Below are 17,831 nucleotides of genomic sequence, written 5' to 3'. Positions count from 1 at the left end.
TAGAACTATACCTGGGGCTTTTTTTTTTTTTTAACTCTGGTAATTGCTACAGCATTGGTTATAAATACCCTGTACTGACCAAGCATAGGAGAGATAAGCCACTGTTTTCTCTGAGAGAGACATTGGAGAACGCAAGTACACCCCATGGAAATTATTTGCTTTTTAAGTCCTATTTGAACAGATATACATTAGATGTTCATTTAAACTACGCCTTCAGTGAAATTCAATACAAACACATGGGAAACTTGCCTCTTCAATTATTTAATCCAATTGAATGACCGAGCCACGATGACGTCACAGCAGCGGCACAGAGCTCTGAAGGAATGCAATGAGTATGCCGTCCCTTCATAACACATGACATGTGACATCACGGGCTGCAGAAACAGTGAATATCTCCTAAACAGTGCATGTTAGGAGATATTCTTTATAGCCACAGGTAAGCTTTGTCATAAGCTTAGCTTGGAGTCACAATACTACCATTTTAAAAGGTCTGCTTAACAATTGACTTCTGTTGAACAGGAACAGATACACAGAGCTGCACGATTCTGGATAAAATGAGAACAATTTTTTTGCTTAGAATAAAGATCACGATTCTCTCACTATTCTGAAGGACTTTCATATTTTAAAGATTTACAACCCCTGAACATTAGGTTATCAAACAAGATGGCAATAAAATAAGACATAATACTCTTTGCTTCATTAAAATTTAAAGAAATGCAATGAAAAATGTAAAGAAATAAAAAAATTACCATTAAGTTATATTAGGGTCTTTTTTTTTTTTTTTTTCGTTTACCGCAACTTTTTTGTTACACTTCAGCTGTCAGCAATATTTCAAACATTGAAGTGTTATTTTACAAATGAAATAAATGTATTTTGTTTACATTTTGAGCTTTTTTCAATGTGAAACGTGTAAATATATGTTAAAGGCATAAAAATTTTAATGAACAATGAAAACAAATAAAAAGTTTTAATTATTAATAGTTTATAAAATACAAATAAAAAAGCAGGAAAATTAAATGGAGAAGGAGAATAAGGAGTTAATAAGGCTGATTAGAGTAAAGGGTTAATAGGGGTTAAACAGAGGAACAATAACCCCCCCCCCCCCAAAAACTGGATCTTTGACTTACCGTAAAATCCTTTTCTCTGAAGTTCATTAACAGACACAGCTTCATATCTTATTGACCATTGGGTTATGCTGCCCCCTACAGGAGTATGACACTAGGCAGGGAAAAAAACGTCACCACAACTATGGGGCAGTCCCTGCAGGCATAACCCCACACACACTGCTACAGCCCTCAGTTTCGTTGCAAGCAGTGTTTAAAAACACACCCCCATTCCACTCATAATTAGAGGGGCGGGTGCTGCGTCTGTCAATGAACTTCAGAGAAAAGGATTTTATGGTAAGTCAAAAATCCAGTTTTCTGTATCGTTCATTGACAGAAGAAGCTTCATATCTTCTTGACCATTGGGATGTCCCAAAGCAGTATTTGCATTAAGGGGTGGGAAAAAACAACGCAAAGAACAACGTAATTTCCCAAGCCTAACATAGCCAACCAGGTAACAAGGAGCTCAACCAGGAAAAACTGGAGCTCACCTAGAAAAAACATACACCGTCAAAGAGAAAAAAGTTCTCTTTTAGACAGCAGCCTGCAAAACCTTGCGGCCAAAAAAGGCATCCGAAGATGCCAACACATCTACCTTGTAGAATTTTGTGAACGTGCGCACCGACGACCACGTTGCCGCCTTGCAAACTTGCATCACTGACGCCTGATGGCAAAAAGCCCAAGAGGCACTCCGCGCTCTAGTAGAATGCGCCTTCACTGGGAAAGGAGGAACCTGACCCTTCAGTGAATAAGCCTGAACAACCGTCTGTATGAGCCATCTGGATATGGTCACAGCAGACACAGCCAATCCTTTACGAGGTCCTTCGGTAAGGACAAAAAAAAAAAAAAAAAAGTCAGATTTCCTGAAAGATTCAGTAGCCGCCAGGTAAACTCTAATTGACCGAACCACATCCAGAGAATGCAAAGCAATTTCCTTGGGATGCTTGGGCTTAGGACAGAGTGAAGGCAGCACAATGTCTTCATTCAAATGGAAATCAGAAACCCCCTTAGGAACGACTGATTAGGTCGAAGTACCACCTTATCTCTGTGGACTACCAGATAATGGGAATGGCGGGACAACACCGCCAATTCAGACACCCTGCGGACAGAAGTGATAGTCACCAAAAAGGCAACCTTCTGCGATAACATGAGCAGGGGAATCTCCTTAATGTTCTTAAAAAAAAATTAATTAAATAGCTAAGACCCAAGTCCCAGCAGGGAACTAGGTCCTACTCCTAAACTAGGCAGAATAAAAGTGAGGGCTGTAGCAGAGTGTGTGGGTTTATGCCTGCAGGGACTGCCCCATTGGCGTGGTGAAGTTGTTTTTCCTGCCTAGTGTCCTACTCCTGTAGGGGGCAGCATAACCCAATGGTAAAGAAGATATGACGCTGCATCTGTCAATGAACGATAGAGAAAATACGTTTTTATTTTTACTCTACAAGGTTGCTTTAAACTGACTTCATTTACAGACCTGAGTTAATATCTTTGATCTGTAAATGAAAAAAAAGATACAATGTTTCTTTTTATCTCGTTTTCAGCACTGACCAATGTTGTTGATAAATATTGACTACTGCTTTTTTTTTTTTTTTGACAGCTGTGAGCAGGGAACTGCTCTGCACTTGTTACATTAATTGTGGAAATGCTGGATTAAGATCGTGGGGGGTTGAATAGAGATCACAATCTTTTAATGTTCAATCGTGCAACTTTACTACACATGTATTGAAATTTTGCTGGTTCATCTATGGCTAGCTTTATCCTTCCCCAATTTATCTAAAACAATCAATCAATAGATGCCACTGCAGAAGTCACTGTTGCCTGAAGGTGGCAGTATTTATCTCTAGGTTGAAGCCTATTTTCAGTGAAACCTCTAGGCTGCATGTGATCAAAACTTTAATCGTAATTGCATGATTGGTAACCACTCTGCTTTGATTCTATCATCAAGCAGGATTGAGCACTGTATAAAGAACAAGAAGATGGCGCACCGACCTTGTGCTTTACCCAAATAGAGTTTATTTAAATGAAATGAGAAGAAATATACCCACAAACATAAAAATGTTAAAAGCATATCGATCCACAATGGACCCAAAGTGACCAGGTAATCAGAATAGTGTCCAGCACGCCGGAGGACCTTCAAAAGGTCTGACACGTTTCAAAGGGGGATCCCCTCCTCTTCAGAGCCAGTCTGGACCACACCCACATGCAGGACCAAGTTTCCCAGCAAAACATTGCCCAAAGCATCAAACTACCTCCGCTTGGTTGCTTTCTTCTCATACTGCTTCCTGGTGCCATTAACTCCCCAGGTAAAGGACGTAGACACACCAGCCATCCACATGATGTAAAAGAAAACGTGATTCATCAGACCAGGACACTTCCTTCCATTGCTCCGTAGTCCGGTTCTGATGCTCACATACCCATTGTAGGTGCTTTTGGCAGCACACACGAGTCAGCATGGACACCCTGACTGGTCGGCGACTACACAGACCCATATACAAACAAACTGTGATGCCCATATTTTCTGCTTTCAACAAATCAACTTGCTGCCCAATATAACCCACTGACTTTCTGATGCCATCGTAACAAAATGTTATTTGCTTAAACGGATATTAAAAAAGGTACATTTCTAAAAAAAGAACATAACAAACATGTTATACTTACCTGCTCTGTGCAATGGTATTGCACAGAGAAGCCCTGATCCCCCTCTTCTCTGGTCCCCCCACCGGCGCTCCTGGCTCCTCCTCGTCTCCCTTTTCTTAATGCCCCCATAGCAAACCCAACTCTTGGTGTCCAAAGGACACACAGAATGGAGCTCAGCCCCATACTCTGCCCCCTCCTCACTGTCTGTGATTGAAAGCAGTGGGAGCCAATGCTTCCCACTGCTGTCTCTGTGCCAATGAGGCAGAGACCCAGGACAGCAGCTGCACTCAGTGCAAATGCTGGATCACGATCAGGCAAGTATTAGGGGGGCTGCAGGGGGAGCTGCATACTGAAGGGCTTTTACCTTCATGCATAGAATGCATGAAGGTAAAAAACCTTCAGTCTTTACAACCACTGTAACTTGTCCATGGTCATAACGTTATGGCTGATCGGTGTATGCCGAACTGTAGGAAAATGCATCTCCAAAGCCAAAATAAAGTAGTAGCTCTAAGTTGAGCATAACTTAGCAACAAATAGTGCTGTTCCATATAAATAATATATTACTTGCACTCACCTTTGCAATTCAACAATTTCATTATTTAAGGAGTCCAGCTCTTTGATGGCGGAAAAATCTGCAACAGGACTAGGAGCTGATGGGACCTATAGGAAAAGAGCATTGTATTATAAAAGGAAAACTATAATCTTTTAAACCATTTTCATTTTTTTTTTTATTACCAAACTGTATAAATAGGATCACTTTAATGTTATTTATCAATGTGTTAATGCTTAAATAAAACTTACTTGCATGCATAGTTTATATACTGTAGGTACATGTACTTATTACACACATACATTTTGCTTCCTAGTGGTGTCCTGCAGATATTATAATCTTGCTGCCAAGTCCACCTAACAAGGTCTTCATGACTATAATTTGCAGTCTTTAATTATGTGAAACACCCACTAAGCACATGGAAATAGGGAATCATGTGATCTTTGCCCAGGCTTTAGGATACATGAAGGAATTTGGAAGAAATATTACTGGCAAGAAACATTTTTCATATAAAAATAATTAAGTAATGCTGACACACACCCTGTTGGCTTCAGGCAAGTGTAGCTTTAATGGTTAGGCCTAATTAAACTCTGCAAAGGTCCAGTGCAGGAATACATTTGTTCTCTGGATTTAATCAGCATCATTTTTCTATGTGGATGTAAGAAAAAGATTAAAAAATAAAAAACTTGGAAAATATCTGCATTTGATATCTGATTTTATTGGCACCACATGCAGGTGAATAGTTTCTTACAGAAGCTGTTTGCTTCCACTCATTACGGAGATCTTATAAAGCACAACAGATCTAAAATACAATTTAAAATAAACATGGAGATGACATCAGGAAAAATTGGTTGCAGGAACCCAGAGGTGAAAAATTCCTGCAGCAGCCTCCAAAATCGCTCTCTTATGGGTACATGTCGGGGCTGTTTTGTGAAGCTCAGACATTTCCAAGTATTGTCAGAAACTGCTTTTAACCCCTCCCCCAACCAACCTTTTTGGCCTATCACTGATGGGCAGCGTCACCGACCAATATATATTTGATGGAGGCAAGAAGAGGCGAGCCAGCTTTTTAACTATCAGGAAGTCCTGAAGCTTTGTATGTCAGAATTGTCTGGGATTCAGAAGGGTATGGGAAGCAACTGCAGGTATGCCAAGCTCCTTAAGGGCTCTTTCACACGGTCCGCTCCGTAGGCGGATCCGTGTTGCTCAGCGGGGATCGATCCGCGATCCCCGCTGAGCCGGGCGGATGACAGCTCCGTCTCCGCTTGCAGAGCGGAGAGGGAGGTGTCTCAGCACCCGCTGCCCTCTATGGGGGATCGGATGAGAGCGGAACGCTTGTCCGCTCTCATCAGATCCGCTCCGATTACTGAACGGATGGAAAAATAGGGTTTCCATCCGTCCAGATTTCACGCACAGGATCGGATGCGGGGATGCTGGATGAGGTGTCTCCGCTGACACCCGCTGCCCCATAGAGCTGCATGGAGGATCCGATCAGATCCGCCTAAAAAACTGACAGGCGGATCTGATCGGACCGCCCGTGTGAAAGAGCCCTTAGGGGTCTGGACTTTAAACCTACTGCAGTTTTTCTCCCCATTACAGTCTCTCTTTAAAAGGACCCCTGTCATAAGGGAACTGTAGGGCCCCAAAGCTGACTGCTATATTTTATATATACACACACACACACATATATATATATATATATATATATATATATATATATATATATATATACACACATACACAGTACACACTGCTCAAAAGAATTAAAGGAACACTTTGAAACACATCAGATCTCAATGGGGAAAAATATGCTGTATATCTATACTCCTAAGGACTGGGTAATGTGTTAGGAAGGAAAGGATGGCACATCATTAAAAATAAGTTAAAAATGATCACTTACAGAGGGCGGAATAAAAAAAAAACCCAAAAATCAAAGTGAAAAAATGATGCAGTAAGCAAGTACATTTTGCTGACATTTTATTGCAGCAATTCAAAATGGTACTCTGAGCTCCTGAAAAGACTCAGGTGCAACCTTGGCAGCGTTGGATAGACCAAAACATAATGTCCCAGAGATGTTCCAATGGATTTAGGTAAGGCAAGTGTGGGGGCCATTCAATGGTATCAATTCCTTCATTCCCCAGGACTTGGCTGGATTTTCTCTTCACATGAGGCCTTGGCATTTTTGTGCACCAGGAGGAACCCAGAACCCACTGCACCAGTGTAGGATCTGACAATGGGGCCAAGTATTTCTTCCCGATACCTAATGGCAGTCAGGGTGCCATTGTCAAGCCTGTAGAGGTATGCGTGTCCCTCCATGGAAATGCCTCCTCAGACCATCACTGACTCACCACCAACCAGTCATGCTGTACAATGTTACAGGCAGCATAACGTTCTCTACAGCTTCTCTAGACCCTTTCACGCCTGTCACATGTGCTCAGGGTGAACCTGCTCTCATCTGTGAAAAGCACAGGACGCCAGTGGCGGACCTTCCAATTCTGGTGTTCAATGGCAAATGCAAATCAAGTTCCATGATGCCGGGCCTGTTCCTTCTTGCACAAAGGAGCAGATAATTCTGCTGTTGGGTTAAGGACCTTCTACGGCCCTGTCCAGCTCTCCTAAAGTAATGGTCTGTCTTCTGGAATCTCCTCAATGCTCTTGAGACTGTGCTAGGAGACACAGAAAACCTTCTGGCAATGGCACGTATTGATGTACCATCCTGGAGGAGTTGGACTGCCTGTATAACTGCTATAGGGTCAAGGTATGGCCTCACGCTACCACCAGTAGTGACACTGACCCTAGCCAAATGCAAAACTAGTGAAAAACAGTCAGAAAATATGAGTAGGGAAAAAAATGTATTGGGTTCCACCTGTAAAACCATTCCTGTTTTGGAGGTCATCTCATTGTTAAATTCATTATCACCAAAGCTGCTGAAACTGATTAACAATCCCCCCTTGCTACTTAACTGACCTGATAAATATTCTAGGAGTTCACTTGACTTGAGGCTATCCTCTGATTAAAAAGTGTTCCTTAATTTTTTTAGCAGTGTATACATAAAGCAAACTACATGCCTGCCTTTGTCTGGCTTCAGTATTTTCTGAGTAGCTGACCTGGAATAATCCTGCAGTCAGTGAATGGAGGTGAGCAAGCTGGCATAAAAGATAAATTGCTTTTTCAGAGAGGGAGAACATCAACGGCAACCTATATCTCTTTCACAATCAGTTGCTTTTAAGGCGGTAATAAAATACTGCACATCGTATAATATCAATATATGGTGAACCAACAATTGTATAGGAACCTGGCACTGCTACAGACTATGTGGGTTGGAATTGTTCATCAGTTCTTCCATTATTTCTCTCCTGAGATAACCCAGCTCCCCTCATTACTGCCAATTTATAATACAGAACAGTGTGGGTATATCTTGGGTGAGTATAGGATCTTTCAGGGGGGTCCTAAAGCTGAACTCCAGGAATTATATTTACTGCATATTTACATTGGGCCAGCTTGGCTCGATGCAAGTATGCATATCTGATATTCAGAGAGCTTCTGTGCAAGTGGCTTTCCCTCTATATACTGACCACGGGGGTTTTTTTTTTTTTTTATGAATACAAGATGTTCTTTGGTTGGTTTATGTGGAGAAGAGAGATGGTGATGCCACATTCTTTACCTGTTCCAATCAAAGAAGGCCTTGCATTCAATGGAAAAAAAAAAAAAAAAGCCGTTCTCTAAATGGCAGAAGGGGAAACCTTTCATACAGCATCCAAAAGATCGCGGCTCTCACTGTATGTAGCTTGGGCTAATACAGTGATTTACAGCATTCCCAGCAGCCCAGATAATACTAATATAGAGCCAAGACATGTAAGTATGCAAAAAACATAACTCTTGGAGTTTAAGGGTTACCACACAATTTACAAACTGGCCATGCAATTTTTGTATATTCAACTTTAACTATGTAATATGAGGACCCATTTATTCAATCCAATCAATTTGTATACAATAAACCAATAGTTGTAGGTAGATCTGAAGAAGATTGTACAACCCGAATGCCATACGTATGGTGACCCTTAAGCCTGGTACAAACTTTTTTTTTTTTCCGTTCAACCAAATGGGCTAAACAAAAAAAAAATAAAGAACGGAGAGGCTCGGGAGCAGCCACTGTATCAACTATCAGATGTTAGTACAGCAATCTCCACTGCTTAGCAATTGTGGCTGAGAGCACTGGTCGGATGCCAATCAGAAGACCTTTTTCGGTCATGCCCCTTTAACAGAGGTCGGACATTAGCCGGCTTCTGTCAGTCCGGCTGCCGTACACACAGGCCGAATGTCAGCAGGTTCAATAGAAATGCCGCCCAACAGGGGCAGACTGAGCGGTCGGGCACTTCGGACGTGGTCCGAGAGCCCGGCCGGGAAGGAGGGCCCGGTCGAGAAAGCGACCCGCCGCCCACTACAGCATTAATTCACCCGATGTTGTCTCAGAGACAACATCGGGCTATCGGGGCCCGGCGTTATGGAAGTGGGAGGAGGGGAGGGGCCCTGCGGCCGACGCAGTGGAAGTGAGAGGAGGGGAGGGGCCCGGAATCAGGTGTACACCGGCGCTTTGGAAGTGGGAGGAGCCCTGTGGCCAGCGCTGTGGACGTGAGAGGAGGGGAGGGGCCCGGCATCAGGTGTACACCGGCACTTTGGAAGTGGGAGGAGCCCTGCGGCCGGAGCTGTGGTCGTGAGAGGAGGGGAGGGGCCCGGCATCAGGTGTACACTGTCGCTTTGGAAGTGGGAGGAGCCCTGCGGCCGGCGCTGTGGAAGTGAGAGGAGGAGAGGGGCTCGGCATCAGGTGTACACCGGCGCTGCTTCCATGGGAGGAGGGGCCCAGCTGGGGTTCCCATGGTGTCCTCAGTGAGCTGGGGCGCGTCTGCATCGATCTCACGATGTCCACACCACAAGTAGGTAATTTCTCTAAGTAGCAAGCCCCCAACTAAATGCCAGATCCACTGACACCCTCACCAATATGTGATCCCCCCCAAATTCACCATGGTACAGCAGTGGTGAATTTGGGGGAGATCACATATTGGGGGGGGGGGTTCAGTGGTGAATTGAGTGGGGGGCATGACACAGCGGTGAATTTGGGGGCAATCACATATTGGTGGGGGTGTCAGTGGTGAATTGAGTGGTGGGGTATGACACAGCTGTGAATTTGGGGGCAATCACATATTGGTGGGGGTGTCAGTGGTGAATTGTGTGGTGTGGGGGGGGGGGGTATGACACAGCGGTGAATTTGGGGGGGAGATCACATATTGGTGGGGATGTCAGTGGTTGTGGGGGGGGGGGTATGACACAGCGGTGAATTTGGGGGGAGATCCCATATTGGTGGGGATGTCAGTGGTTGTGTGGGGGGGGGGGGGGGGTTTGACACACCACTGACACCCCCACCAATATGTGATCTCCCCCTAAATTCACCACTGTGTCATACCCCCCCACACAATTCACCACTGACACCCCCACCAATATGTGATCTCCCCCCAAATTCACAACCGCTCTCATTCCCCACCACACAATTCACCACTGACACTCGGGGCTGATGATTCAGCACTGTCCCCCTCCCCCACACCAATATATGATCTCCCCCCAAATTCAGCACCACACTGTGATCCCCCAGACCTGATCATTCACTACTACCCCCACCCCCAATATGTGATTCCCTTCAGATCTAATCATTCACTACTACCTATTCCCCCCCCCTTTCCCTGCCAATTCTCTGTCACCCCATTCCCAACCTCCACTGATACTACCTGACTTTATATTGGTGTATCCATAACATCCTATTCCATCAGTCCCTTTAAATGCAACACCATCTGTCCTACTGCAAATACCACTTATAGGTGTCTGCACAAACCTGCATATGTGACCGACCCCCCCCCAGACCTGGTAATTCTCCACTGCCTAAACCCCCCCCCCACTGCTACAATGTGATTCTCCCCCTGACCTAACAATTCACTATTGCACCTCACCCCCATTGCCACTATTTAACCACTTTACCACCGGAGGATTTTGCGGTCTTACGTCCAAGCCACTTTTTGCGATTCGGCGCTGTGCAACTTTAACTGACAATTGCGCGGTCGTGCGACACCATACCCAAACAAAATTTACGTCCTTTGTTTCCCACAAATAGAGCTTTCTTTTGGTGGTATTTGATCACCTGTGCGATTTTTACTTTTTGCGCTATAAACAAAAAAAGAGCGTTTATTTTGAAAAAATAACAATATTTTTAACATTTTTTTTTTATATGAAATTCCTCCCAAAAAATATGTAAAAATCAATTTTTTTTTAAATTTTTGGCCAATTTGTTTTCTGCTACATATGTTTGGTAGAAAAAAAAATCACAATAAGCATATTTTGATTGGTTTGCGCAAAAGTTATTGCGTTTACTAACTAAGGGAAAGATTTCTGTCATTTTTGGTGGTTTTTTTTTTTAACGAGTAATGGCGGCGATCTGCGATTTTTTTTGCGGGACTGCGACATTGCGGCGGACAGATCGGATCCTTGACTGACATTTTTGACACTTTTGGGGGTACCAGTGACATTACTGCAGTAATCAGTGCTATATATATGCACTGTTACTGTAAAAATGACACTGGCAGGGAAGGGGTTCATTTTATTGGAGAGGGAGGGGTTAATGTATGCCTGGTGCTTACTAACGTGTGGGGGGGGGGGGGGGTGATTGAGTGAGCCAGGGACAGATCGGATGTCCAGCTATGCTGAACACTCCGATCTGTCACTCCCTGTCACTTAGGAGATCCGCCCGCTCTGTTTACACAGGCGGGCGGATCTCCAAACTAGATTCCCCAACGATCGGGGAAGAGCGGCGGCGATCGCCACCGCTCCTCCCCTGGCCCGACTCCCGCTGTGAATGAAAACAGCGGGAGCGCGCCTCCGGCGGCGCGCGAGCGCCGCCTACAGGGGGAGGAGTCCAGCAATGTAGGTCTACGTCGCTGGACGATAACGAGCCACTGTGCCGCAGTAGCAGCACAGTGGCCAGAGCTAAAGTGGTTAATTCCCCCCTCATCCCTTTAACCACTTAAGCCCCGGAAGATTTTGCCCCCTTTCTGACCAGGCCCTATTTGCAATTCGGCACTGCGTTACTTTTACGGACAATTGCGCAGTCATGTGACACTGTACCAAAACAAAATGTACGTCCTTTTTTTTCCCCCACAAACAGAGCTTTCTTTTGGTGGTATTTGATCACCTCTGCGATTTAAATTTTTTGAGCTATAAACAAAAAAGCGACAATTCTGAAAAAAAAAAAAAATATATATATTTTTCACATTCTGCTATATGACATTCTATAAAAATTTTTTTTAAAAAAATCTAAATTTTTTTAACATTTTAGGCCAATTTGTTTTCTGCTACATATTTTTGGTATAAGAAAAAAAAAAAAAAAAGAAATCGCAATAAGCGTATTTTGATTGGTTTGAGCAAAAGTTATCCCGTCTACTAACTACGGGAAAGATTTATGTAATTTTTTTTTTTTTTTTTATTTTTTACTAGTAATGGCGGCGATCTGCGATTTTTTTTTTTTTTTTTTTTGCGGGATTGCGACGAACAGATCGGACCCCTAACTGACATTTTTGACACTTTTGGGGGGACCAGTGATATTACTATAGTAATCAGTGCTAAAAATATGCACTGTTACTGTAATAATGCCATTGGCAGGGAAGGAGTTATTACTGTTGGTGATCAAGGGGTTAAATGTAAGCCTAGGGGAGTGATTCTAACTGGGGGGGGTTGGGCTTGTGAAATGATCACAGAGACATACGATCCTATATAGAAGGATCACATGGTCTCTGTGATCATTCCAGGGAGAAGAACGGTCAGTTGTGTTTGCAACATCCGACCGCCCTTTTCTCTCAGCGGGGAGAGATTGCAGGTGTCAGGCGGCAATCGGAGCCGCCTGACACACGTGCTGGCTTCTCCGCTGACGAGCGGGGACGGGAGTGCGCTGGCAGCGGCACGTGCTCGCCCCCTAGACTCCCCAGAGCGACCACCGCACATGTACGGCAATTTGCCTGGGAGCGGCTACCTGCCACAGTACATCTGCGGCGGGCAGTCGGCAAGTGGTTAAACCAGGACACATATTAATTACATAGGTTCTGTGGCTGATTACGGTTGTAATTCAACTCATTTGGTGCCTTATGTGACATTATATCAGCCTCAGAACCTGTGTAATTCATGTGTGTCCTGGATTAAAGGGATGAGGTGGCAACCTTAGTCCAGCTAGACCTGGCAATTTACCATTGTAATGATCCGGTTTTATCTATTTATGATTTTGTAATGCACTGGTCTTGGTTTGTCTGTTTATTATTGGTAATGTACTTGTCTTGGTTTGTGATTTATTTTGGACAGTTTGGTTTTGGCATTCGTTATTTATATTGCACTTGTTTATAAATGATTGCAATTTTGTTCCTTGTGTCTAAAGATTGTGTAGAGTGCGGCTGGAGGCGGGACAAGGGTGTGGCTGGAGGTGGGAAATGGATGGGGCCTGGGAAGGGGCCCTTGATTTATTTTGCCCGGGGGCCCTGAGGGTTCTCAGTCCGCCCCTGCAATATTCAGCCTATGTGTACAGCCCTTAAAGTTTAATTTCAACTGATCTGATTCCCTTGTTTATGGGTAGCTTTAAAATGGTCTCAAGCACTCCCCACCCAAAAAATTATATCTTCTGTAGCAAAATCATCAACTAAGCAAAACCTATTATTAGTAATACCCTACAGTTCACATCCCTCAATGAAGCTTTCATAAATGACAATTGATAGCCAAATGTGAGATTAATCAATTTACATCACTTCCCTGTACAATCTTTAGAGAAGTAACTGGATGGAGACTGTGATATCAGAAGTGACAGAGCACCCCCTGGTGGTGATAGCTCAGTACATTCCAACCAGCAGGGTAGCAGTGTTACATTTATTACTCATTTTACATTTTTTTTTCCTGTGAAAAATATCAGATGCAGGGTTTTTTTTTCGGCTTATATAACACCTGTAATATTTTCTGCATTTGACTTTTTGCTTCCAACTGTCCCTATTTTAAAGATGGCATATAGATTGGAATAAATACACTATTTGGCTATCAAGTGATTATTTTGCTTCTTAAGAGGAACTACAAATATTACCAGTATGCGTGTATGGGGGAGCCATACATATACAAGCCTTGCTTCCTGGCTAGTAGTGCTACACAATGTTTGTATTTTGCTGATGGCCTTTATCACGTTAAAACACATTGATGACTAAATATAACAAGTTCTTTCAGTTTTGGATAGAGTGAAGAGGGAATTGGCATTTTGCCTAGAAGAGAAAAAGGTGCCGATAACGGCACCAAAAAACACATACGATTTTACCACAATTTTGCTGTGCTTAGGTCTTGTTTTTCATAGGTCATGAGGCTCAAAAATTTAACACAGGTGTTTTATTGATGTGTTTTTTTTCTGCATTTTCAATGCATTTCAATGGGGAGGTACGTTTTTGGTCTGTTTTTTTTTACCAAAAATGCAAGCAGGATTTTTAACACCTCAATGGAAGCGTAACAGACCAGTGTGAAGACATACGTAGAATTTAAAGGGATACATTTTTCTAGCACTTAAGGTGCCAATAATGGGCAAAAAACTAATATTTATTTAAATTCACGATAACAATTTAAAAGTAAAAAATTAAAATTAAATTAATAAATATAAAAAAAAACCAAAAAACTGTTATTTTAGATAAAAGGTCAGAAAGTAAAGGGAAATCTCCACAAGGGGATGCAGATGGCAAAAAAAACAACAAGGGGTTTAACCCTTTCTTACTCCATTCAAATTATATATAAAAAAAAAGTAAAAATTATAAATAAAAAAAATTAACTTCAATATAAAAATGCAACATTGTTCCCAGAAGCCAGAGACCTTTTTTTTTTTTTTTTTTTGAGATGTTAGGTCAAGTTAGTGTTTTAGCATTTATGGCAAGAAAGTGGTTTTACGCAAAATAAAAGGAATTTCTGATTGCTTTAGTCCCTTCTCACCTTAACCTGTATGGTTGTACTTACTCAAAATAACACGCAACTTTGTAATGCTGTCCTGAAATGTGTTGTTGCGTATTATTGTGAAAGTGAAAAGCAGTGACTAGAAACCAATAAATAGTTTTCAGGACTCCAGAGACATGATGCAATGTAGTTGCTACAGCCAGCAAAACTAAGTAAAAAAAAAAAAAAAAAAAAAAAAAAAAAAAAAAATACACAATGTGTATTAACTTTTTGCTGATGTTGATCATAGCAGATGTTTGTAAAAGGCATGAAACCCTTTCTGCTGCACAAAGAGAACTGGTGGTCTGTCTGATTTACCTGCCAGAAATGACTAAACGGCTAGCAAAGTCTTAACATTCTGGACAAACAGCACATTCCAGAGCCAGAACTCTCATACTGGTATTTTTGCATAGGAAGGGATGGTGTGTGGCATAGACAGAGAATCGCAGTGCTGGGATGCTTAATTGTGTGTGTGTGTGTGTGTGTGTGTGTGTGTGTAGTGGGGAGTTACACACTACACACACACACTGTGTGCCTGTTAACATATATAAACACATGATATCTGCACTTCCGGGCAGGGGGGCGGCTCACTCCCGCTGTGATTATACACAGCGGGTGATGTGGACTTTATGTCCACCGTCAGCCACCGATCATTTGGTACAGAGGCAGAACGGCAGTCCGTCTATGGAAACAAGGCAGATTGCTGTTCTGTCAGTAGGGAAGGCATGGATCCTGTCTTCCTGCAAAGCAGGGACAAGGATTTATGTCTTCCCTAGTAAAAGCACCTCCCACACAGTACATAAACACTGGCTAGGCACACAGTTAACCCTTTGATCGCCCCTGATAGTAGCCCCTTCCCAGCCAGTGTCATTAGTACAGTGCATATTTTAGCACTGAACATTATTATTGTCCCTGGTTCCCAAAAAAAAAAGTGTCAATTAGTGTCCGATTTGTCTGCCCCAATATCACAGTCCTGCTATAAGTTGCTATTTGCCGCCATTACTAGTAAAAACTAAATAAATAAAATTAAACAAATATATCCCAGTTTGTAAACAGAATAACTTTTGCGCAATCCAATCAATATACGCTTATTGGGATTTTTTTTTTTACCAAAAATATGTAGCAGAATACATTATAAGAAATTAGATTTTTCTTTCATTTGGATATGTTTTATAGCAGAAAGTAAAAGATTAGGATTTTTTTTACTCACGGTTCGGCGAACACAGCGCTCCATTAATCACAACTATATGTTTATATCGGCTCCTTCAGGAGTAGGACTAGACCGAACAAAAAACTTGGCTACGCCCATGGGCCGCCCTCAGCTGGTAAATAATCTCCCCTGGCCTCTGCTATAGGTATTCAGTTTAGTAGCAAGCAGTATTAGAAGTATCAAAAACTCCTTAGAGGGGTAGGTGCTGTGTCCGTTGAAATCTGAGAAATTGATTATACAGTGAGTAAAAAAAAAAAAAAAAGTGATTTCTGACTTAACGTAAAATCCATTTCTCTGAGTTCATTGATGGACACATCTTCTCCATTATTCAGAACCACAGGGTTATACTGCCCCATAAAGGAGTAGGACACTAGGCAGAAAAGAGACTTGGCTACGCCTATTGGAAGTCCCAGGTGGTATACTCCCCTCTCTGCTATAGATACTCAGTTTATTAACAAGCAGTGTCAGAAGTATTACAACTCCATAGGAGGACTGGGTGCTGTGTCCATTAAAGTCAGAGAAATGGATTTTACGGTAATTCAAAATTCCCATTTTCCCTTTCGTTCACAGTTTCTCTATTATTCAGAACCACAGGGACGTCCCCAAGCAGTGCCAATCATGAAGGGTGGGGAAAAAGAGGGAACAGACCTTCCTAACAGCAGCCTTCAAAACTTTGCGGCCATAGGAAGCATCCAGAGATGCCAACCCATCCACTTTGTAGAAATTTGTGAAAGTGTACACCGACGATCAAGTGGCCGCCTTGCAAACCTGCGCCACTGACGCCCGATGACCCAAGAAGCACTAAGTGCCCGACAAGAGTGTGCCGTTACAGGGAAAGGAGGAACCTGACCCCTGATATCACCTGCCTGAGTCACCGCCTGTCTGATGCATCTTAAAATGATTGCAAAAGGAGCAGACACAGCCCTTTTCTTGGCCCGTCTGAAAACACAATTAGTCAGCCTGAGCTCCGAAAACACTCTGTGGCAGCCAAATACACCCAAATCGCCCGAACCAAATCAAAGGCATGCAAAAGCAAATTCCTTAGGATGTTTAAGCCTAGGACACAGGGAAATGGAAAAAAAAAAAGACTACCTTACGAAGGATCGATGGACATGGGCGAAGAACCACCTTATCTTTGTGGACCACCAATAGGGGGCACAACAAGATAACACTGCCAGCCCAGACACCCTGCGAGCAGAAGTGATAGCCACCAAAAAGGGGAATCTCCCAATATTCTCAAAGGGAGGCTTCCGGAGGAAATAAAGCACTAAAGTTCAGATCCTAGGGTGGTAGAGGAGACCGCACCGCTGGAGTCAGATTTTGAACCCCTTGAATAAAAGGTACACACAAGGGAAAGCGTGGCCAGGGGTCACTGAAAGAAGACCGCCAAGGCCGACACCTGGCCCTTGATGGTACTCAAGGCCAATTTTCTCTCAACACCTCGTTGAAGAAAAGTAAAAAACTGAGCCACCAAAAAAGCAGCATGAACTCACACCACAAAATGTGCTTTTTCCACGTACTATGGTAGATCTTTCCAGGAGGTAGACTTCCTAGCCTGCAGCAGCATCAGAATCAACAACCCAGGCAAACCTCTGTCCTTTAGCACCTCGCTTTTAACAGCCAGGCCGTCAAAGTCAGCTACTGTAAAGCAGGATGGATGATCAGCCCTTGGGACAGTAGATCCTCCCTGAGAGGCAGTCTCCAAGGGACGTCGGCGACCAGCCACACCAGGTCGGCGTACCAAGACCGACGAGGCCAATTCGGGGCCACTAGAATGACTGGAATCCCCTGGACCTTAATTCTGTGCAAAAGCCACGGCAGGAGCTTGAGAGGAGGAAAAAGCATAGATCAGAAGATACTGGCCCCATGGATCCACAAGAGCGTCTGGGGCGTCCGCTAGAGGATCCTGTGACCTTGCCACAAACCTTGGCACCTGGTTCGACGCCTGCCGACTGAAATAGTCTGCCTGTCAGAGGCTCCCCTGTCATGGCCGCTACTCCATTAGCATGCTGGACCAACAAAAAATGCCAGACGGAGTACACAAACATGGCCGGCAATAGAAAGACATAGGTTACGACAAAATGGCTGCCGCATGTGGCTCCACGGGGCTCAGCAAGGAGAGGGGGGACCGGGTACAACACCCCAGTGACAGCCAGTTCCCCCCCCCCCAATTGAGAAGCCCAGCTGCTGCCCCCCCCCTCCCCCACAATCAGTACAGTGCAGCAAGCACACCAGGCCCAGGCTATGTCTCAACCTACCACACTACCCCAGATGGGGGGTGGAAGCTAGGATGTACCAG

General features: G+C 43.6%; 1 protein-coding gene across 1 annotated transcript in view; it reads right to left on the bottom strand.

The window, feature by feature from the left end:
• EPS15 (epidermal growth factor receptor pathway substrate 15) overlaps positions 1-17,831 on the bottom strand; it is a 207,165-nt gene that overhangs the window by 106,646 nt on the left and 82,688 nt on the right. Inside the window, exon 13 of the mRNA XM_082265510.1 lies at positions 4,312-4,397. Within this exon, the coding sequence (XP_082121636.1) occupies positions 4,312-4,397 (86 nt within the window). The remainder of the gene's footprint in view (positions 1-4,311; positions 4,398-17,831) is intronic.

Source organism: Pelophylax lessonae (genome assembly GCF_965119305.1).
Source record: "Pelophylax lessonae genome assembly, chromosome: 8".
In the NCBI taxonomy this organism is placed as follows: domain Eukaryota; kingdom Metazoa; phylum Chordata; class Amphibia; order Anura; family Ranidae; genus Pelophylax; species Pelophylax lessonae.
This window is presented reverse-complemented; position numbering and strand designations above follow the sequence as displayed.